General features: G+C 35.6%; 1 protein-coding gene across 1 annotated transcript in view; it reads left to right on the forward strand.

Annotated features, from left to right (window-relative positions):
* LOC126893032 (uncharacterized) overlaps nt 1–25,299 on the forward strand; it is a 451,467-nt gene that overhangs the window by 215,452 nt on the left and 210,716 nt on the right. The window contains exon 2 of the mRNA XM_050662974.1: nt 11,510–11,815. Coding sequence (XP_050518931.1) covers nt 11,510–11,815 — 306 coding nt within the window. The remainder of the gene's footprint in view (nt 1–11,509; nt 11,816–25,299) is intronic.

The raw sequence follows: 25,299 nt of genomic DNA on the forward strand, positions 1-25,299 counted from the left end.
TGAAAGAACAGGAGGGATAATATTCGTCGATGTCGTTGCCTGATTTATTTTGGTCTTTTTCTTCAGTACTGTTTTCCGTGTTGTAGGAAGCCTTTGGGCATCGTGTCTTTGGTTTAAACTGTTGGGATTTTTTCTATTTCTATCGATTCTCTGATTTCACGTTTCCTTTTGATTTCTATGCTAGCTTGCGTCGTCGTTTGGTTCATATTTACTGTATAGCCTGTATTTGGGGGACATGAAAGGAGCCTCCACGTAGATTGTGATCACTTGTGAATACAATCGGGCGTCCCCTGGAAACGAGTAATGTCGGCTAATCCTTTCAACACTGGTGCACCAACAACACAGATGCAATCAGAATCAAAACGGTCTCTATCAAGGCCATTTTTGATGACGACCTCAATTAATATTGAAGAACTATCAGCAGATAAAGAAGACCTATTTTCTAATATGTGCAGAGATGATGGTGTCGATGTTCTACTGGTCCAAGAAACCCATAGAGGTACTACAAGCTGCAGACCAAGGATTCGGGGTATGACGCTTATACTGGAGAGACCACACGACCAATATGGTAGCGCAGTCTTCGTCAGACCAGATATCGCCGTAGCGTCCACATCTCTAACAGATCAAAATGACATCGAGATCCTCACAGTGGAGATATACTCCTGTACAGTAACGTCAATCTACAAACCACCAAACGCTGACTTTGCTTTTGAGGAACCGAATAACTTTCACTCACAGCAAATAAAATTCGTACTGGGTGACTTCAACTGTCACAGTGTCGCGTGGGGTTATAACGAAACAGATTCCAATGGCGAAGAACTAGAAAAATGGGCTGAAAGCATGAACCTAAAACTTATTCACGATCCAAAGCAGCCTGCGTCGTTCAACAGCGGAAGATGGCGCAGAGGTTACAACCCAGACAATATATTTGTCAGCGACAGAATTGGAGACCAGGTGACAAAAATCGTTGGAAGCGCCCTCCCAAAGACACAGCACAGACCAATAATTTGTCTTTCCAACGCGGCAATCAGATACGAAATTGTTCCTTTCAAGAGAAGGTTCAACTTTACTAAAGCAAAATGGAAAAAATTCTCTGAAGCATTGGATTAAGAAGTTTCCCAGCTAGAACCTTGCCCTGATTCATACGATAAATTTGTAGAAATCGTAAAGCAAGTATCACGGACATTTACCTCTAGAGGTTGTCGAACTGAGTACATAGCGGGGCTCAATGAAGAATCTGAACCCCTACTTAAAAGATACGAACAGCTATATGAAGAAGACCTTTTCTCGGAAGCGACAATACAGGCTGGGGAGGAAATGTTACATGTGATATCTGTCAACAGAACGGAAAGGTGGTGCAAGCTCGTCACGAGTCTGGACATGAAACAAAACAGCAGACGTGCCTGGAAGCTGATTCGGAATCTTGGCAACGATCCCGCTGCTCCGGCAGTCAACATTACAGAAGTCACACTCGATCAGATAGCCCATCGTCTTCTAATGAACGGTAAGACGACATCAAGAAAGAACAAGGTGAGAGCTCAACGGAATATCGACGAAGAAAGAGATGTTATAGGTACCTCTTTTTGTCTAGAGGAGATGAGAGGCGCGATCCACCAAATGAAAGATAATAAAGCTGCTGGCCTGGACGACATACGAACAGAACAAATAAAGAACTTTGGACTAAAAGCCGTAGAGTGGATCGTAAAAATGATGAATTGCTGCATCTGTACATTACAAATCCCCAAAATCTGGAGGAAAGCTAGAGTGGTAGCCCTCTTAAAACCAGGGAAGGATCCGGCGGATACAAAGAGTTTTAGACCTGTCTCTCTCTTGTCAAAGGCCACCTTTTCAAAGGCCTTTGAAAGAATGATACTGAACCGGATCGCAGAATAAGTGGAGACTAAAATTATTCCAGAACAAGCAGGATTCAGACCCAGAAAGTGCTGCTGCAGTCAAATTCTTAATCTCACCCAATATATTGAAGATGGTTTTGAACGAAAGCAAATAACAGGAGTAGCGTTCATAGACCTAACTGCCGCCTATGACACAGTTAACCATCAACGGCTACTCGCAAAACTCTAAGAAACTACAAAGGATTTCCGACTAACAAGGTTAGTGAAATGTCTCCTGAAAAAAAATAGGCTACCACAGGGAAGAGTCGTCGCGCCGGTTCTATACAACATATACACCAACGACCAACCCATACATCAACAAACAAGGCAATTTATTTACGCTGATGATACAGCTGTGGCAGCTCAGGAAAGAACCTTCAATGAAGTCGAAGTGAAACTGACAGATGCCCTGGGAGACTTAGCTCTATACAACGATAAAAACCATCTGAAACCAAAGCCCACAAAAACCCAGGTATGTGCTTTCCACCTGAGAAACAAGCATGCCCGAAGGCCGCTGGAGTTGGAATGGCGTGGTCAGATGCTGGAACATAACGAGACGCCAAAATACCTTGGCGTCCGTCTGGATAGAACTGTCTTACCGATACCACTGTCAAGATGTCGAGAAGAAAGTGAGCGCCAGAAATAATATCATCCGCAAGCTAACTAATACAAAATTGGGAGCACAACCACACACTCTCCGCACTTCTGCCTTGGCATTATGTTTTTCGGCCGCTGAGTTTGGAGCACCAGTATGGGCAAACTCTGCTCACGCAAAGAACGTCGACGTGGCTCTAAATGAAACGGTTCGTATAATATCGGGTTGCCTGAAACCGATACCTATCGAAGAGGTATACCCCATAGCTGGAATTGCTCCACCACCTATCAGGAGGAAGGTCACGTCAGAGGTAGAACGTAAAAAGCAGGAGAGGTACCGAAGACCACCAAACTCAGCCAAGTAGACCAAGATCTCGGAAAAGCTTCCTGAAATCATCAAGATCCATCACCGAAGCGCCAGAGACGCGCCGAATACATCTATGGCAAGCGTCAGCTACCGCGACACATTTTCCTGCCTCAGAGGAAATGGCTGCAGGAGACAATTTACCGTATCCGACTTGGAAAACGCTAAATAGACTAAGAACCGGCGTTTCACCTTGTGCTAGTAACCTGAAAAAATGGGGATACCAGGAGGACAATACCTGCGACTGTGGCGCGGTTCAGACCAGCCGGCATCTATTGTCATGCACAAAGATGAGAGAGACCTGCACAGAAGAATACTTAATTATAGCAAATGACAAGGCCATCTATGTGGCCAACCATTGGAAATACAGAATTTAAAGTTGTTGGTGTTCCGGACACGGAAAGTAAGTAAGTATCCTGTATTTGCGGCATGTTGCGCAAGGGTTGTCGTTTTTTCTTTCCTTTCGATAGCATTTCGGTGTTCTTCTCGTCTAACATGAATTCTTCGGTTGATCTGTCCGATATTCGACTTGGTTTTTGCTGTTCCAATATCATTTCTATTTTGTGTTTTCTCAGCACTCTCCCTAATTTCTCTGTTGTACACTCCACATATTATGGTAGAATGGTTTTGCCAATCGGTTCTTCGTCTTCTGTTGGGTTCTTAATTCATCTTCGAACATTCTGAGCTTTTTCGATGGTACCTATTGTTTGCTTATACGAAGTTGAAGAAAAAGGTTGATGGGTGGTCGTAAATAACTTCGCAGTTAAGTAAATATTTTTGAATTTAAACGTATATTGATTGTAACTAGATATGTAACAGTGTTGAAAATAAAAGGTTAATATCTGTGTTGCTTCTCTGAATGTTTTGACTCGAATGGGGTTCTGGAATCTGCCTTTGGTGAACTTCAATCCCCTCTGCTTGAGAGCGTGGGGTAGTAAAAAATGAACCATATATGTATTAATATTAGCCGCATTGGCGTACTGGTTCGTATTGTCAGATATCAGTATAAATGTGCGTAAACATAAGTCCCCCCTTGAAACCATCGGGTTTCAATTGGTTACTTACAGTAAAGTCACCAAAAACAGTCAGATCCTTTACATTCTTTGTACGAGTAATAAAGCATGTAAATGTAAGTAAAATGGTAATAAAGTAGGATATAATAAACAAAAACGAAAGTAAAATAGCAAATTAAAGGTATTTAAAATAAAGTAAATTTAAATTGTTCAAAGTAAAGTAAAATAAAAATTGTTCGACAAACAGTAAAATTAAAATTGTTCAAATAATTGCTCACTACGCTTCACTGTCCGAGCTAAATAGTAACAAAACGTAGAGTCAGTAAAGTTAAAATTGTGCAAAATAAAATAAAAAAATTAAGATTGTTTAAAATAAATGTCTCACTGCGATTCACCTTGAGACGGTAACACGCACAGCTTCACCACAGGTCTCTTGAAGATGCTGGATGCGGTCTTCACCGTCACGGAGCGGATAACGCCGTCCTTACCTGGATGAGTCTCGAGGATGCGTCCGAGCTCCCATCTCAAAGGTGGTAGACAATCTTCTTTGATCAGAACCAATGTTCCGATATGTAAGTGTTGTTGACAGTTCTGCTTCCACTTTACTCGTTGTTGCAAAGTGGAAATGTACTCCTTGGACCACCTGGTCCAAAAATGTCGGCGTAGCTGCTGCATTCGTTCATATTGAGAAAGTCTATTCTCCTTAATGTCGCAGTAATTGATGGGGTCAGGAATTGACAAGAGGGTATCTCGAATCAGGAAATGCGCAGGAGTTAAGGCAGTAGGATCACTAGGGTCGGAGGAAAGAGGACAAATGGGTCTTGAATTTAAGCAAGCTTCCACCTGACACAGAAAAGCGGTAAAATATTTGTGATTTTAAACATCAAGGGTGTTAGAAGTTAAGAAGTTTTTTATCTCGTTATTTGCTACAACAAATGTGCTTCCATTATCTGAATATATTGTTGTGCATTTACCTCGTCTAGACATAAACCGACGTAAGGCTGCTAAGAAACAACCAGTCGTTAAGTCGCTTACAACTTCCAAATGGATGGCCCTAGTTGCAAAGCAAACGAATAGTAAAATATATGCTTTGGTAGTTTCTTCCCGTCCTGTCACGATAAAGAAAATGTTCCAGCATAGTCAATGCCGGATGTAGAAAAGGCCCAGAAGAAGTTAAGCGTGAAAATTGATTTCCATGAGAGGAGATTTGTCTCTTAGATTCAATTGATAAGTGAGGATAAGTATTATATCCAAGCAAGTACCATTGTTGTAGAGTCGTACCCATTGTACGTGTTGTCGTACCCATTGTACGTGTTCTCTAAATTGTGTCTAATTGTAAATTGTAAAGTGTAAGTTGTAAAGCGTAAATTGTAAAGTGTAAATTGTAAAGTAGTAAAAGAAGTAACGAAGTAGTAAAAGTACTACAGAAAGTAAAAGTAATACAGAGTACTATATACACTCTAAGTAGTAGTATTAAAGAAAAAGAGCACCGGATAGTTGAAGTTCGTATACGGTGACGCTCTTAATTGAAGCTACCTTTATTTAGGAGCAAAATAAGTTTAAGATTAATTTTCTCAAGTTGTGTCAGTACATCGTAGGCCAAACGCATACTCCAATGCATCACAAAATCTATGCAGTTGAATGGGGATATGATTTTGGTAAAGAAAGGTGTGTGTATTTTAAGATTGTTAAGTATGGACAACAACTGTGAGCTGTAGTTTGACCACAAACTGTGTAGGTCATGGGGCAAAGACTCATCCCATGAAATCTTTAATCTCCAAAGTTTTTGAAGTATAATTTTAGAAGTAGTGGTAAAAATAGTAAATAATAATAGTAATATTAATAGTAGTAAGTTGAGAAATTGTTTTGTAAAGTCCCCCCAAGAGGAAAAGCGGTGTAAGTTAATAAGTTGTTTGATAGAGTCCCCCCAAGAGGAAAGGGGATGTTTGTAAGAAATTGATAAAGTAAATATACCGTCATTGTTTTGTGAAGTCGTCTCCTTGAAATAAGTTTCACAGAATTTGCCGTAGTGTGTATGTGTTTCGTTGAAGTCAGTTTCAGTCGAAACGTAGCAATTCTGTGCGTCATTAGAAGACTTAGTAGCAGAAATAGGGCCTGAAATAATCCAACCCAGTTTAGTTTTGTATAACATGGGACCATAGTTGGTTCCCAATTTAATTTGACCAATGCACAATAAGTCCCAAAACGTGTCCGCACCAATAAGTAGGTCAATATTGGCGGATTTGTAAAAAAGTTTGTCTGCAAGAGTAATATGATTTGGGATATTCAGAGTGGCAGGGTCAAATGAAAATTGTGGCGTGCATCCTGTGATGTTAGGCAGTATTAAGCAAGTCAGTTTCTTGTTAAAATCATTTATTGTCGATTTCATTTCAACAGACACACAATAGTTAATGTTTTTGTGCATTTGAGTAATACCAAATATTGATGTGTTAGTCTTTGTCTTAGGCAACTGTAAAATGTTGTGTAAACGTTGACTAATAAAGTTAGATTGGCTAGCGCTGTCAAGTAAAACTCTACAATCGTGTAGATTGCCATTTTTATCAGCTACTTTAACCATGGCAGTAGAGAGTAAAATTTGTGATTTGGCAGGTGAATGACATGTTAAAGAAGAATAGTTAGAAGAAGTCTCGTTGGCCTGTGGAATGTCAATAGGAATGTCAGCCTCTACAGAAGTTTGTTGAACTGGCTGCTTTGGAAAATGCAACAGAGTGTTGTGGACCTTACCACATTTCTTGCAACCGGAAGAGCGACATTGTTTTGTCGAATGATTGTTGTTTAAACAATTAATGCACAATCGTAAACCTTTAGCTTTATTTAAACGTTCAGAAGATGTTGAATTTAGAAATGATTCACAATGATAAATGTGATGATCATTGTTACAAAAAACGCATTGTTTTGTTGTGTTAGTAAGAAAGGTCTTTGTTTTTTCCCTTTGTTTAAAGTTATTATTAGATTTATTACTTGACTGTTTGGTTTCGGCTTCCAACGTTTGTAGCATACGACATTTATCTTTTAAGAATTCAGTCAACTGAGAGAGTGTGCGAATTTCGCTAGCATTAATTTTGTTCTCCCAAGAGCGTCTGGTAGCGTTATCGAATTTGCTAGTCAATAAGTATATTAAAATATCATCCCAGTGTTTGGTGGGACGTTCCAAAACTTCCAAAGCATTTAAATGTTTTTGTAACCCGTTTAAAAGTTGCCTAAGTCCAGTGTATGACTCTTGTTGTAATGCCGGTAGGTTAAATAACGACTTGATGTGAAAATTTATTAGAAGTTGCTTGTTTTCAAACCGTTCTTTAATAAGCGACCATGCTACTTCATAATTTGCATCACATATTTGCAACGAGCTGATTGTTTCTGCAGCCTCCCCTTTCAAGGAGAGCTGTAGGTAATGGAATTTTTGGACATTTGCTAGAGCATCGTTTTCATGTATTATGGATGAAAAACTGTCACGGAAAAACATCCAGGTTTCCAGGCTCCCGTCATACGAAGGCAAATTCAGGATAGGCAGCTTTACCGAATTTAGAAGGTTGCCCGCCCGAGAACCTGATGTGCTAGCACTGTCTTGATGGTCGACAGGGTTATCAGGAGCTTTAGTGTTTAAAAAGTGTGTTACCTCGGCCATTAGCGCATGAAACATGTTCTCAAAACTACATCGTTCTGGCTCATGAACAGTTCTATAATTTTCATCACACTTACTGTTCAAATTTTCGATGATTTGTTGAGCTTCTTCAAATTGGTCAATCAATTTTTCAGCCCTTACAAGCCTAGCATTTAACTCCGTTAAATCAGGCTGATCTTGTGTTTTAATAGTGTTAAAGTATGCGCTAAATCTCGTAAGGTGATTTTTGATAGTTGTTCGTTTGTTCTGTTCTGTTTGTAAACGCTCTGTTTCCTTTTTGTTTTGTTTTGACATTGTGATAAATATTCAAATAAGAAGATAAATGTAAAAGGAAATGTAAAATGCAAAACTACCTACTATAATATTTGTTAAAGAAGAAGAAAGGTGTAAAATAAAATGTAAAATAAATTATAGTATGTACCTAATGTAGATAATGTCAAAAAATGTAAAAATTGTAAAATGTAACAATTATAAAATGTAAAAATACCTACTACCTATAATAATTGATAAAAGAAGAAGAAGCGTGTAAAGAAAAATATAAATGTAATTAAATGTATTATTGTGTAATGATTCGAGCCCAACGTATTTGTAAAATAAATGTTTAAATAACCCTTAAAAAATGTTTGTAAAGTTTGTGAAATAAATGTTTAAATGACCCTTAAAAAATGTTCAAAATTCGAAACTATAAATATTTAAAATGTCAAAGATAAAAATGACACCCCGTCTATGACATAAAAAAGATAAAAATGCAGTTTGCCCGTGAAGCAATTAAATCTTTTAACATAAACTCAAAAATGTCTTATCGTAAATAAAATACCACGTTTCTGTTATCAGATTTCAGCACTTATAAATCAAGATATTTTAAGGGTAGGTATATGAAAATGTGAACAATGACCTTTTAAAACTGGGCTGGGCGTGTCTGCCTTCCACTGGGACACTGGTAATTAATTATATCCGGCTCGAAGGACCAAAATGTTTGTTTATACGAAGTTGAAGAAAAAGGTTGATGGGTGGTCGTAAATAACTTCGCACTTAAGTAAATATTTTTGAATTTAAACGTATATTGATTGTAACTAGATATGTAACAGTGTTGAAAATAAAAGGTTAATATGTGTGTTGGTTCTCTGAATGTTTTGACTCGAATGGGGTTCTGGAATCTGCCTTTGGTGAACTTCAATCCCCTCTGCTTGAGAGCGTGGGGTAGTAAAAAATGAACCATATATGTATTAATATTAGCCGCATTGGCGTACTGGTTCGTACTGTCAGATATCAGTATAAATGTGCGTAAACACCTATATATTGGTAAGCCGTTTTTTCTGTACGCTTTTTTTACATTATGCATTTCTTCATTATGATGCTCTTCGTCTGTCAACCTTTCGAATCTTGAAATCAAGGTTTTAATGGCTGAATGTAATTGTGTACAATGTGTACAATGGTGATGTGACGCAGCATGTATATATATATATATATATGTCGGTACGTGTTGGTTTCCGATACACTTGTATGGCCTATGTATTCGCCTTCTTTCGTTTTATTATCACATCTAAGAATGGTATTTGATTTTTTTTTTCAATTCCATAGTAAACTGAATGTTATGGTGGATATTGTTGATGTGTTCTAAAAAGCCTTTAGTGGTTTTCTTCCCCGTGGATCTAGAATCTAGATGATAAAAATGCTATCCACGTATCTAAGCCGAAGTTTGGGTTTATGTGTAGCTGTTTCTATTGCCTGCTGTTGGTGCTCCTTCAACTTCTTTATATCTTTGTTCCTTATAGCTTAAATATGTATTATTTAGGCAGTTTTACATTTAGAGTATCCTGTGGTATTGGATACCACTATTTTTGCTAATGATGTCCAGTGTTTCATCTATAAGAACATTCGTGAAAATTGAGACCAGACTTGTTGGGGTTTTGACTACTCTACTTTTTATTCGTTTTATAAATTAGAATAAAAGTTTGCTTTATGATGTAAAGATTTGTTTTTATTCTTCCTTAGAACTGAGTTCCAAATAGTTGCAAATAATACCAGCTTTAACATTATTATATGGCAAATTTGCCTTAGGCAACCTCACGTCATGACAAAATTATATATAACAAATAAACACAATATTAATTACTTAAATTTACTGAAAATTCAAAAATGATTAGAGACTAAATATCTGTTTGATAGACAGCAAACTAGTAACAGCAAAAAATTCAATTAAATTTCCAATTAAATTAAAATAAATATTTCAACTTCAGGCAGAGCTAAAATCACAAATTGATGGATTGTAAAATAATTCTGTTTTCACATACATGTAATATATGTAAATCAGAGAATTTTTCAAATGGGAACAAAAAATGATCAATTATCACGCAACATTACAAGTTTTCTTTGGCTGGAGTTAAAAAATTCTTAAGATAAGCATATAATTAATTATAAAGGGGTAGGTTGGTTGCAAGCTTTATAGCGAATTTTCATTCCCTTGGGCATTAGTGTGTACACAAATAACACTTTGACACGGACGTTCAGTGCTTTATGCGATATAGATTTGAGATATAACAGTTATCAAGTTTATGTCGCAATATTATACACAAAACAGTGTCTAGTCATACTATCGCATTGTTCTGAATACGTTCTAATTCTAATAAAATAATAAAATAACGGTCCAATTCAAATTAAAGTTAACTGACGACAAGAGTTTTAAAAGTAATTTAGTTTTATTTATTTGGCACTGAGAAGTTTTACTCATTTAAGATTTTCTTCATCATCATTCTCTTTGCCGTATCTCTATGCGGGGTCGGCTTCTATCTTGGGTCATATCAATGTTAATCCCCTTTACCAATATTCTGCCTTATCGTTTCCCCCAGGTCTTCTTTGGTATTCCTCTCCTACTCCTTCCAGGAATCTGCACTTTAGTTATTCTTCATATTGGGTGATTATCTTCTCGACGTTGAACATGACCAAACCATCTGAACCTATGCTCTCTTATTTTGGCATCAATTGGTGTCACACCTAGACTTCCCCTAATATACTCATTTCTAATTTTATCCTTCTTTGTCACTCCACTCATCCATCTAACCATTCTCATTTCCGCCACATGAATTCGTTGTTCCTCTTTCTTTTTCACTGCCTAACATTCAGTTCCGTACATCATAGCCGGTCTTATGGCTGTTTTATAGAATTTTCTCTTCATTTTCTTCTCCTCCGTCGCGTAGATGGCACTAAAAGAAAAAGACTGTTACCCAGTAGTTTCGCTGTTATCTGATCCAAAACTAATGAGAATAAAAATAAGGACTAAGCACCGAGCCTTGGTGCAATCTTAATTTCACATGAAACTTATCAGTTTCTGCCACACCTGTCTTAACACTAGTCGTTTCTCCACCATACATATCTCCCAAAATCTTTACATATTCAGCAGGGACTCATTTCTTATTGAGTGCCCACCACAGAATCTCTATTTTAAGACCTTGACTAGATAAAATATCAAGTGTTAAATATTGTTGAACTTATTATATAAGTGAGGGTTCCAACAATAAAACAATATCCAGAATCAGAGTATTTAGAAAATCGAAGTGACTAATGATATCAGGAAAATTGCTGTACAATAAAGGCATGTACATAATGAAATTATTAATACAATTTCAGGGGGCGTGGACTGTATGAGGTTTCTGGTTCAATTAAAAATTTATAGAGAATGTTCTGTTTGTCAGCATGTTTTCAATGAGGTTAATTATCTTTCTGCAGGGAATAATCATAGACATATGAACCGTAGACAAGGCATACTCAGCAAAAAAGCGTAACGCGGAAGCAGTCGATAGGTAGTCTATGTATCTCTTTTAACCAAGCGATCCGCACATGTGACAGACAAAGATGGCTAGACCACTCAATCCTTAATATTGGCGTTACACCTCGATGCACAGAGCGGCCCATACCTTGCCTCGTCTACTAGTTGTTATATCTATGGGAATAATACGGGATAATTGCAGTTTTCAGTTAATAACGATTTTTTCTATTGTTTCAGATGTAACGACTTTAAGCATAAAATTTCTTATGGTTGGAGCAGGCGAAAACGCCAGTCTAGAATGCATGGGTGCCAACGAACTGACCTTAGTTACTGAGTTATCCTGGTACTCTCTCAAAAGCGATAGCATAGTGCTTGAATATTCGAGAGGTATCTTGACAGTATTTACAGACCCTGCTCGTCTGTATGTAGCTAGAGACTACAGCATAGTTTTCGAACCTGCTTTAGCTGTAGATTCTGCAAAATATATTTGCCTCATCAACGGTAGACCAGAGCCAGAAGGTGTGTTTGAACTTCAAGTTCAAGGTAAGTCTTTTCTAGTTATATTATTTTAAAATATGTTCTTTTATAAGACATCTTTCTACCAGGCAAAGTCCTGACGTGGTGTTATACAATTATGGTTAAACAACTTTGATATATTGACATTGAGTTACTGTTCTTCTCCATTCATCCCTATTTGTTGCGCTTTCTTCCTTCTCAACTATCAATTCCCTATTTTCTGGAATCTTCCAATCAAACCATCTTTGTCTGGGTCGTCCTTTTTATTTTTCCTAATTGGACCCCGTTTAAGATTATCTTTGGCATCCTCTTCCTTTCCATTCCTATCACGTGCCCCATCTCACTCTCTGTGCTTTTATGAAGCGACTGATGCTTGATTCGTTATACAGTTCCTCTAGCTCCTTGGTTGTTCAACCAGTTGCCCAACCTTCAATCGTCTTTTCACCTCCAAATACATATAGCTCTGCGCATTTTCCTTACCCATCTTTCCAGTTTATCTGCATTTCCTTGATTCGTTGTCCATACTCCGCTGCCATTCGTTACTGTGGGCCTTATTACCGATATATATATATATATATATATATATATATATATATATATATATATATATATATATTTATATATATCCTTAACTTTGTTTTGATCCATATATTTTATCAATGTTCTTAGTATTCCCATCTTTTATTTCTATTTGCCATTCTGACATTTAGATCCAATCTTTCTCGACGTCTTCAGATGCATTATATACCCGACAGATACATAAAATGGACCACTTTCTCGAAAGTATATTTTCTTGATTCATTAAATATGAATATAAATATAGGTACTATAAATATATATCCTATTATATATCTGAGTAATCACTCTCATAACATTACACTAAGTTTATGTTTAATATATTCCATAAATATAATAATTCTCATTATAATAAGTTTAGCAGGTGTGTATTGGTAATAGGATTTCTTTTGTCTTCTCTCTGTACCTTGTTTTCTTGGATAAGGATATAATAGTATTAGGATGGCGGTATGATACTATAAGGATATTATAGTTGATTTATTATAGGTACAATACTTATATTTGTCCGACTCGCATGTTTATGTGAATTTTACCTTAATTAAAAAAGGATACAGGGTGGTGAAAATTGAAACAATTTTACTTTTTACTAAAAGTAACAAAATAATTGCAAAGCATTTGGCAGACCAAAATTAGACTAATACAGTGGAACCTCCATAACTCGGATTAATCGGGACCGCGGCCGATCCGGGTTATCGAAAATCCGGTTTAGCCGGAGAATATGGTAAAAATAATAAAATACGGTATACTTACAGATAAACTTCGTTATAATTGAAATAACATGAAATATATATATATATATATATATATATATATATATATATATATATATATATATATATATATATATATATATATATATATATATATATATATATATATATATATATATATATATATATATATATATATATATAAGATGGTGGTATTCTTGACTGTAGATTTATATATCAAGTAGTGACTCTTGAGGATGCAGTCAGTTTATTTGGCCCACAAGACCCACAAGGCCCACAAGGCCCATATATATATATGCACAGTACCTACACATCTAAATTATTAAAAACACGCAAACACAAACCTAAGCAAACGGAAGCAAACAATACAAGACTGTACTACACACAACACAGTCACAATCGGAACGATGTTACGAACAGTGAAAACTGAGACCATTGTTTAAAAAAGATTTTTTTAAATAGTCTTTCAGTATTTTTTAAACAATACTAAGACAGTTTGAAATAGATAAAGGAATACCAGGTGCCTGTTGTTTCCGATAAATCCGAGACAATGACCGTTGCTCTGCCGCCGCCGTATGCCATGAGTCATTTTTACTATCGTATACATAGTTCAAATTACACAAATACACATTATCTCTCAAATATTATATTACATACTATCCCTTGCAAGATAATTCGGATAGAATTCCCCAGATTAAGAGACTGGGCCGATATCAAGCACAAAATAATCTGGGGAATTCCATCCGAATTATCTTGCAACGGATAGTACATTTTTATTGTTGAAATGTTTGTCTGATGAAAATCGGTCCGGGTTAGCCGGACTTCCAGGTTATCGGGGGCCGACTTATCGGGGTTCCAATGTATACATTTTTTCTTGTTAATCCCACTTCTTTGACGGTTGGCACCTATTGCATCTTCAAATGCTTTCATTCTGCATATTATGCATGCTATAAATCTATCATTTTCTTATATTTTATGTACGTATTCTTTAGTTTAGTAGTTTATACCAGTGATTCCAAAACTGTGCGCCGCGGCGCCATGGGGCGCCGTGGCTCGACTACAGGGGCGCCGCGAAAGTTTTCTTCCAATATTAGACATAATCACATAATTACCTTCAAGTATTAAACATTAAACTAAAGTTGTTATGACAACTTTTTAACTTTTAAAATATACCTATATAAAAATGTTTCCCATGATAAACGAGTTCAGTTATTAGTAATTTTATTTGATGCCGACAATATATCCTCGATATTTTAAATTCCACGAAACAATTCTCTTACTACTGTAAATTGACTTCGGACCGACAGGCCATAAATCACTGCCGGTCGGCAAATACAATCGTCTCTTTGCACGTGCATATTTTAAAACTATGAATTTTTACTTATCTAAATTTTAGTTAGTTGAATTTGTAGTTTGATACTGTTCGCATCGTTTCATTTATCAGTGTGAATATAAACAGGGTTGTTTCACCTACTTGTGTACAAAAGTTGCTGTAAAAATGGAAAAGTTTTTGAATTTAAATAAACAAGGTGGTCCTAAAAATAAAGTGGATGCACCACAAACTAGTGGTAGAGTCGTGAAGAAACGAAAATACCGTAAATATGATGACAGCTATTTGGATTTTGGCTTTACATCAACAAACGTCAATGATGAAGAGAGACCACAATGTGTATTGTGCCTGAAACTTTTGGCTCCAGAATGCATGCTTCCAAGTAAGTTAAAGCGCCGCTTGGAAGCCACTCATCCAAACTTTGCTGACAAACCTCGTAGCTTTTTTACCAGGAAGTTAAATGATTTGAAGTAACAAAAAGGTAACTTTTCCAAGCATTTGTCGATACCTAAAAATGCTTTGCTGGCATCATACAAGGTTGCGTATAAAGTTGCAAAGTGTAAAAAGCCCCACACAATCGCAGAACAATTAATTCTACCGGCTGCTGTAGATTTGGTAAACATTATGATCGGAGAACCTGCGGGAAAACTTCTTTCAGCGGTGCCTTTATCTAACAACACCATCAGTCGCAGAATTCAGCGTATGGCGGAGGATCTTAATGATCAAATAATTGAAAAAATAAAAGAAAGTGAATTTGCGTTACAGTTGGACGAGGCAACAGATTCTAGTAAAGATGCACACTTGATTTGTTACATAAGGTTCTTGGATGATAATATCATTGTGGAGGATCTTGGGTCTAGGACGTTTCATCGCCGCCGTTTCGATGCCGCCAGTTCGATGCCGATGCCGGCCGATTCATCGCCAGTCAATTAATCGCTATCTGATACATTTCCGAATTTTCGATCGTTACAATTATTAGTTATTTTTAGTATTAATTAGGAATTCTAGGAAATGCGAGATATGACGGCGATGAAATGGACTGGCGATGAACCGGCGGCATCGAAACGGCCGGCGATGAACCGGCGGCATCGAAGCGTCCCATTCCGAGGATCTTCTGTTTTGTAAAAAAATCACTGCAAGTACAAAGGCGCAAGACTTGTTCGAGATCCTGAATACATTTGTGGTTGAAAACAATTTGGAGTGGACAAAGTGCGTTGGTGTTTGCACTGATGGTGGTTGTTCAATGTCTGGCCGTTATGGAGGATTACAGGCGCTTGTTCGAAACAAAGCTCCGGATTCAGTATGGACCCATTGCATCATTCATAGAGAAGCGCTTGCATCAAAGAATCTGAGTCCTTCACTAAATTTGGTCTTAGAACGTGTGGTAACTGTGGTAAATTATATAAAAACTAGGCTGGTGAAAGCAAGGTTTTTCAAAAAAAATGTGTGAGGATATGGGTGCAGAATACACGTCTCTGTTATACTACTGCCACTCACGATGGCTCTCTCGTGGTAATGTTTTGTCTCGTACGTTCCAATTACGGCAAGAAATGTACATTTTTCTTGAAGAATAAAAACACCAGTATGCCAAGTACTTTGTAGAAACGGATTTTTTGATTCAACTAGCATACTTATGTGATATCTTTGAAAAGTTAAATGCGTTGAATCTCTCCCTGCAGGCCGCAACACGCACATTTTAAAATTGGCGGAGAAGATTTCAGCTTTCAGAAAAAAATTAGAAGTATGGAAGAGAAAAATTAATGATAATAATATCAATGATTGTTGTCCCTTGTTGCAGGAGTTTATTATCTCCAATGAAGCTAATATCTCTTGCAATATTAAATCTATTTTTGCGGATCACTTATCAGAGCTTATCAAATGGTTCGAAAAATACTTTCAAGCTGATAATATCGACCAGTTTGCATGGATTCAAGATCCATTTAGAGCGGAAGATCCTTCTGAATTTACTTCTTTAGAAGAAGAAAATCTCATTGATTTGGCTTGCGACAATACGTTGAAGACAAAGTTTGGCTGCACGGAACTAACTGATTTTTGGATATCAGTAAAAGATGAATATCCGCTGCTGAGTGGTAAAGCTCTGCGCATCTTAATTCCATTTGCAACATCCTATTTGTGCGAAGCTGGGTTTTCGGCGGTCACTGTAATAAAAAGTAAATACCGTGCGAATATTAACGTGGAACAAGAAATGAGGGTAGCTGTGTTTAGTTTGATTCCGAGATTTGAAAAGTTGTGTAATGAACAACAACAAGCTTATTTATCCCATTAATTACTGTAATTATTTTTTCAATAAATTTTTTGTGAATTTAAAGTATGTTTCATTATTAAATTATCCTAACCATATCAACTGCAACAGAAACCGTATTAACTACAGTTAAAGTTAGACGTTAAATCAATATTTTGACTCAGGGCGCCGCGGAAAAATTCTAATTTATTAAGTGCGCCGCGAACTAAAAAACTTTGGGAACCACTGGTTTATACCATACCAGATTAATCTGTGCTCTCATTTTAATTGAGGGGCCCAGATGCTAAGGGGTACAAGTGACAAAATATTGAAAAATGACCTAAGCGTATAAAATAATACTAGATAGTAGTAAAAATTTAGTAATAAAGAGATACAGTTGAATTAAACTACTGGTGGCGATATATCGCAAGTTCTAGTTTGACTATATGTACTTACAAAATATTTGAAAAGAGTTGGTGACAAACCGGTGTAACTACTTTTGTATCCCTTTGCCTGTAAACTGTTGGATATTATTTTTAGTTAATCATTTAGCATCTTTTTAAATCGTGCTCTTAAAAAACTATCCAAAATGAGTGAAATAATAACACAAAATATACCAAGTAAGTAATAACGTTCTGACTAGATTTTGAATGTAACTAGTTATTTTAAATCTGGTTTATTTAGTTTTAATTTGGTTTATTTGGTACTATACACACAAGTTGAAACTGTAGACCATACATTTTTAATATATGGTCATTCTTACAAAGAATCAAAACTATGGCGTGATTGAAAAAGTAAAAAGAAAAACATCCTTTTTTCTTGTCCCCAGTGATTGGATGGATGTTGTAACTAAATCCAGTAAAAAGTTCTTGGTGAACAAAATGGATATATGTAACTGATTTTAAAAGTATAGCTCCCCTAACCCAGATAATGAACGACAAAGTAAAGGGCTTACGAGGAATGCAATGGTTCCATTTTAAAAAGCAGGCTCCTTGCACGTTGTTTTATAAGGACACTCTGTCAGAAGATTTTCCCTTTGCCACTGTTGATTAACCTTTAACTACACGCGCTGGCATATTTTGTACGCCAGATATAAGAATTCTACTGCAAATATATTTAAAAATTTAATTTTTGACCTTTATCTATCTACTAGATATTCATCACTGGAATGTGCTTCACAATCGGTTTTAGTTTCGTTATAATCGGCCTTCTGGGAAGATCGTAATTTACAGTTTATTATTTGTTGTTTCCGGTGATGGACAATATACGCCACGATTATATTAATATAAGTAGTAATATAAGTACATATTTCAATTGTTTTTAGTCAATATGGCACAAAATATATTTTTCTTTATAAACAATACTTTTTCTCATTTAAAAAATCATATTTCAAAAAAAAATTTATTAGTAATTTTATTTATCATCGAATCAGATTCCAGTTATAAATCCCAGTTGGCTTACTGAGAAGGAACTCCAAGTGATCGCTGATGCCGAATAAGGTTTTTAACAAACAACTAAGTGTATTTTTCAAAAAAAAAATAAACAAATCCGCTGTTTTTAAGTGTATTCTCTTGTGGCGTATAAAGTACGCCACGCGTGTAGTTATGTCATAACTTGAAGCGCGGGTAGTTAAAGGTTAAAAAAACTAAAAGGGTGGGATGGCCTGTAGAAATTCCATCGGTTATCGAACTTCCGCCTCTCCGCCAAGGTCCCGTCAAAATAAAACTCCCAAAATACAAAAATTTCTTGCAACTTTTACCCTTCATACCTCCCGTTCACCACGATTTTTACCGTAATTTAAGCCACGATGAAGATCGAAATCGCGAAACCTTTAATAAACCACAACAAGAAACAAACTCCCAAGAATTGGAAGAGGAAGGAAACACAGAACTGGACCTGGTCTCAGACGATGATGAATAAAAAATATCTTTTTTGTTTGAAGAATAAAATGTTTTTCTTTATGTTTGTTCTTTAAGAATAGAATGTTTTTTTGTTTGAAGAATAAAATATTTGTTATTTATGTTTGTTCTTTAAGAATATGTTTTTTTTTTGTTTTGAGAATAAAATGTTTAACGCAATTTTTCTTTTATTTTACTTTAATAAATTTGTAAAGTACTTAAGTGATAAAGAAAAACAAATTCAAAATTTGCAGGAGAGGGGTACAAGTGCAAACGTTTTTTTCAACATTTCAAATATTTTGAATGAAAATATATACTTAGTTTAAAAAACTTTTACAGTTAGATAAATAAAATGTATTAATTTAATTCAGCATGAGTCCATAAGTGATTACTTCGCTGTAGAATTTACTATATAAAATTAACTTTGACTTCGATTTTATCAGCTAAAGCTAAACCATGTTATCACTTGTACCCCTTAGCATCTGGGATCCTCAATTATATGGGTTTTTCACTCGATTATTCCATCACTAATCTAATTGTTCATGTTTTGTACATTACACCTGTTTAAGGTCTTTATTAGGTTGTCTATTCTAGACTACACACATCGTAAAAATCTAGGGATATTTTTATAACATAATAAAATTAATCAAAACAAATTCACGTGGTCGTTTAATTTCAATTGAATTTGTACAGTTTCTCATGCTGTATACTTTTGTGAGTGAAACGTAAGGGCAAAAGTGATAATGAATATTTGACAAAGCTTTTTACAGAAGAGGAAAAACTATAGGTTTTTACTGCAGTAAATATTTTGCTAGTTTCGGTTTTGTTCATGATATAAAATTCTTGTTTGAAACTAATGTCTCTGAGCGCGTGGGGGTCCCCCAAAGTGTTACAAGTCAACTTTGGCGGCTTTTTTTTGTAACATTGAAGTCTAGCCATGCGTTATATTGGACGTGAGCATGCTACAACTGCAACTCAAGGCCGATTTTTAGTGTTAACCGCTAGAAGACAACCAACATTTACAGCACCTTAATTCTTTAGTGACATGCAGCGGGCACACCAGGTATCCATAGGTTGTGATACTGTAGGAAATCGCATCCATGAATCCAATTTCCACAATCGAAGGCCATTGAGATGTCCACCTATTTCCAGAGGCAATCGCGCTGCGATATTAAAGTGGTGTCAAGAATATCAAAACTGGGATGCAAATAATTGGACTCCAGTTTTATTCTCCGACGAATCTAGATTTGGATTTCATCCAGTTTCTCGTCGAATAAGAGTGTGGAGACGATCTGGAAATATGTAGAACGCTTAAAACATGTCCAGGACGTTTACATATACAGAGGTGGTACACTAATGGTATGGAGTGGAATGTTAGTTGTTGGCAAAACAGACCTCGTTTTTTGAAACCGCTTCCTTACAGCTCAACAGTATCTCGACACCATTCTACAAACTATCGTTTATCCCTTTGCTGGCGGGGTTAGTGAAAACTTCCACCTCACACATGAAAAAGCTCATCTACATGTCACACCCCCCCAGTGACAGACTAGCTTACCAACGAAGGTATTGATCTCTTGCCCGATCAGCACAATCCCCGACCTGAATCCCATCGAGCATGTATGGGATATGCGTCATCGAAAAATTACTCCATATATGGGTAATCAAGGACGCGCCGTCCATATGGGCAAGGTCGTGCGGCGCACGACGGCGCCAAGGCGTTAAAGGCGCCCTTTGACTCGGCAAAGTTAAATAAATATCCAATTCAAAACTAAATATTTTTTGAAGCAAAAAAAAACATTGCAAAAAATAACTTAGTCCACTCATTCCCAAACATTACTATTTCGTTACGTATATTATTAACTATAGGTACCGATTTCTGTAGCTTCAGCCGTTCTAGCTAAGCGTTTATTTGAAAAACAACTCATGTCCATTTTTCGAAAATTCGACTTTTTGTATTGTTCTTATAGAATAGTAGTTTATTTCTCCAGTTCACACATTTGGTTCACATTGCATAGAAAATTTTGATAGTTTTAGAAAAACAACAGATGTCCATGCGTTTTTTTTGTAAAAACAACACTTGTCCCATCCTAGTCAACGGTAGTTGTAAGTGTGAATGATCTTATCCTTAAATTTATCAGTTGTGTGCATTCTTTGATAGTAATAATGTGATGTTTGTTTCTTTTGTATTAGAAATAATTCAGCATAACAAAAAATATTTGTACAACACAATACCTCTCTATTTTCGAATATATTTTGGTAAGTTTGTACAATTATTTTGATATCCACATTCCTTCCAATGAATGTCTTAATAAAAGCAAGATTTGAAATAAATTAAAGCTGGGCAGTTTTACTTGATTTTCCAAAATTTTCATTTTTGGACAAGTGTTGTGTTTCAAATAAACGCTTCAATTACTTAAGATCTAGAATGGGTCAGGAACGGCTAGAGAATCTTACTATTATTTCTACAGAATCTGAGTTTTTAAAGGACCTGAATAATGAAAATCTAATTAATGAATTTTTCAAAGGTAAAGCAAGAAAAGTTCAATTTCTATAAGAAATATCCGTTGGTTTTCATCATAATAAGTACATTTGTTTAAAAAATCGCAATATAAATATGTTTCATTTTTGGATCTTCAATCTTTTTTAATAATTTTAAGTAATGCTTTATAACTTTAACATAGCTTTTATTCTGTTCTGTTTTATTATGCAATATAGTTTAAAAAAATTATTTTTAACAACTACTACACTACTAGAAACAACAGAGATCAAAATACTTCGACGAATATCAGGCAAAAGTCTGTTGGATAGTGAGAGAAGCGAAAACATAAGAAGATCATGCAATGTAGAAGACATAAAATGGATGGGTGAAAAAACGGAAACAGGAGTGAAACGAACACATTAGTAGAATGGCAGAGGATAGGATAGTACGAATAGCACGAGATAAGTCACCAAATTGACGAAGAATTATTGGCAGACCAAGAAAAAGATGGTGCGATAATCTAAACAATTTAGGAGGCAAATATTGAAGAATAAACCTGCTTTAAAGTCTCCATACAAGAAGGAAGAAGAATATATTATTTTTTTATAACAGTACTGTGTAGGTACTTATTATTTCCTTCAAAAAAAATCTGGGTAGACGTAGAAAAAAATTTCATAGTTTTCCACGTTGAAATGTGAAGGAGTGATTGATATTTCTACCCTGGTAATTTTGATAAAGGCGCTTATCAATATTTTGCACGACGGCGCCGAAGTTACTTGGCGCGTCCCTGTGGGTAATACATATATACGCCGTTTCGTTTCCACGAGCGTGTGATAGAATAATGGACATGGACATAATGGACAAACGTACCTCAACAGGATATCGACAATCTTATTTTGACTATCAACGACAGATAAACCCGTAATAAACCATGGTGGACACCATACTTTGTATTAATTTTATTTTTTTTTGTTCTTATTAGGACCATATTTTGTGATGTCCTACTTCTCGATATTTTTGACATTTCTAAAAGGCATTCTCGTTATTTTTGACAGTTCAACAAACTTTGTTGTATATTAAATACTACTAAACGCTACAAATCGATTATTATTTATTCAAAACAATTAATGAAGAATTACGTCGCGTTTAGAAATATCTCTAGAATTTTCTGATGTGTGTATATATGATTTAAACATATTTTTATGCATCAGAATATACAACAGTATGTAATTTACTGTTCAATAAGCTACTTTACTTCATTCAAATTACGGAATTCAAAAAAATATTAATGATGTGTGGAGATAATCTAAACCAATATAAATAAGTGTATGCGGTAGACCGTAAACGATAAAATTTATATATATATATATATATATATATATATATATATATAATTTTTTATGAACCAACCAGAAGCTCATATTATATGAAAAATCAAAATCACTATCAACTACTCGTACTGTTGAAATGGATAATGTGAATTTAATGTGTCACTCCATACGTGGATTATTAGCTTAATGGAAAGACATTTTTATGAAAAATACCACCATATCTCTTACGACAGAGCATCATTTTTCAATTGAATTCTATCTATATCGAGAGCATACATTTCTTCTGGAAAGTTTGTGTTCGTACAATATAAGGTAATTCATCACACAACTCGTATAGTGTATCGTCTAGATCCATTTTTACAGGGCTGAGTCTCTCTCTGAGAGACTGATGAAGACAAGTAACAAATGACAACACAAAAAATCCTACGCTGGCTTAACAAACACATTCTTATATTTTTAAACTAGAAAATGTTTTATTTCTTTTTCTTACTTTGTTTTAACAAATATTTTTTTTAAACACTTATACCACATCAACCACGCAGGGTTATTAGTGGGATTACAAACACAATATTTTTAATATGAGTTACATTAAATAATATAATACAATTTTATGTCTTTTAAATAATTCAATACATTTAAATTTTTGTCCGTCAGAATGGATTTGAGGTTGTCTGGAATTCGATGTATTCTTCTTTCATTTTGGAAACAAGGGCAGTCAGGCAGGAAGTGTTTCACTGTTAATGAAGTGGAGCAGTTGTTGCAAATTGGCGGTGGATCTTTACTGATAAGAAATTTGTGTGTTACAGCTGTATGACCAATTCTTAACCCGCCATTACACGCGCTATAAGGGAATACCTCACCATATTTGTTTATAACCAATAAAATCGTCTTAACTAATACCATACCCTTGAGCACCCCGGAATGCCTTTAGCATCGTTCATGAGAGGGTATGAAAAAGTTATAGAATATTTCAGGCGGTCAGTGTGCTCTGTGATACTTGTGAAAGAAGTGACAGCCCTCTTCAAGTGAGAGAATTCATCACTGCGCGTGCAATCACGGTGAAATCACGTTTCTGTTATCTCAAAGAAACTTTTAGGTTTTTGTTTAATATTTGGGTAGGTTTAATTCAAATATTATTGTTTAGGTTAGGTTAGGAACAGTGGCGCACCGAGGGGGTGGGTTTGGGGGGTTAAAATCCCTCGCAGAGCATATAGAAATATATATAAAAGAAAGTAGGAAAATGTAACTTGTCTTTCACAAATAATACAGAAAACTTTCGGTACCCAACCCCCCCCTCCAGAGGAAAATTCTAGGGGCGCCACTGGTTAAGAACCCATTTTTAAATTTACCTTTTATTGAGAAATAAGCCACAATTTAACTTTAAAAATTGATTTTATTGACGTTTCGAAATCCACCTCGGACGTCGTTATCAAAATACAAAATATTTATAGTTCATCACATAAATACCACAAAAAAATAGCTTCAGAATAGTTGTTAATTTTAATTTATATTTTTAGTAAAATGAATTCGCGTAAAGAACGTCAATTACTTCAGTGGCTTCCTCAAATTGAAAATAAGGAAAACTTGCGTTTGATCTATATTATTTTTACTTTTATTTTGTTAAATTAATAAAAAGAAATTGGTTTACGAGACCTTCTATAATATGTGAGTACAACCCATTTTACAGTTATACATGTTGACATTCATTCTTCCTCGAAATAAGTCGAATTGATGTAGGTGAGGGCGACGCTCATACGCGTGCAACTACGTCACAATAGAAGACGCGTGTAACGGCGGGTTAAACGGTTGATGATTACTTGGTCTCGTCTACTAGTGGGGTTATTTATACAGCTGTTCACCTGTGGGCATATTGGGATTAATTTGTTTTCAGAATTTTCCCAGTAATTTTCCAAATATTGTTGCAGTGAATTTTAATTAGATGTTTCATATCACTGTAAGAGTAGTTTGTAATTTTTGTAGTACCTTCTAAGTTGATTCGGCTTGTAGTTGCTAGTTGATCTGCTTTTTCATTTCTCCAGATTCCAGTGTGCGATGGCACCCAAATGAAGGCTATGTCCTTTCCCATCGAATGTAGTATTTCTAATTCATTTTTTATTGCTTGTATAATGGGATTTGTTGTATAGATTTGCTTTAATTTCAATAATGTATTAAGTGAATCTGTAATGATGACGCACTTCATCGTGTTACTCGATTTGAAAAAAGTTAAGGCATTCAATATAGCTGTGGTCTCGCCTGTGAGTATACTACACGTTGTAGGTAACTGTATGCTGTAGGAGTTTTCATCAGAATAGTAAGCAGCAGCATCAGGGGTTTTAGAGGTGTCTGTAAATATGTGTAAGTGGTTGGGGTAATAGGATATGATTTCTGCAAAAAGATTTTTAATTATTGAGAAGTTTGTATTTGAATTGGGGTACTTTCTTAATGTTAGGTCAATGATAAGAGGGTGGGTTGTCCATGGAGGAGAAACTGCATTTGTATATAGCAATAAACTAAGTTGATCTATGTTAAAATTTGTGGCTTTTATTCTTTCTATTAGAGGTATACAGTTTGTTGATTTTTTAAAAGAGAGGATGCCAGGTTGGAAAATTTGAGAGAAAAGAGGATGTTGTTTTTGGATTGAAATTTTGGCAATGTAGTTTAGTGATAATTGTTGTCGTCTTATGGTCAGAGGAGGCTCTTTAGCTAGAACTTGTAGGCTACTAGTGGGACTAGTTCTAAATGCACCAAGTGCCAGTCTCAAAGCTGTAAATTGAATGCTGTTGAGTTTTTTTAGAGTAGTTTTGCTTGCGGCGTTATAACATATGCAGCCGTAATCTAGTTTACTTCTTATGAGTAATTTATATAAGTTTATTAATATTTTCGTATCTGCGCCCCAAACTTTATTAGACAGAATTTTGAGTATA

This window comes from Diabrotica virgifera, chromosome 10, assembly GCF_917563875.1.
Source record: "Diabrotica virgifera virgifera chromosome 10, PGI_DIABVI_V3a".
NCBI classification, from domain to species: domain Eukaryota; kingdom Metazoa; phylum Arthropoda; class Insecta; order Coleoptera; family Chrysomelidae; genus Diabrotica; species Diabrotica virgifera.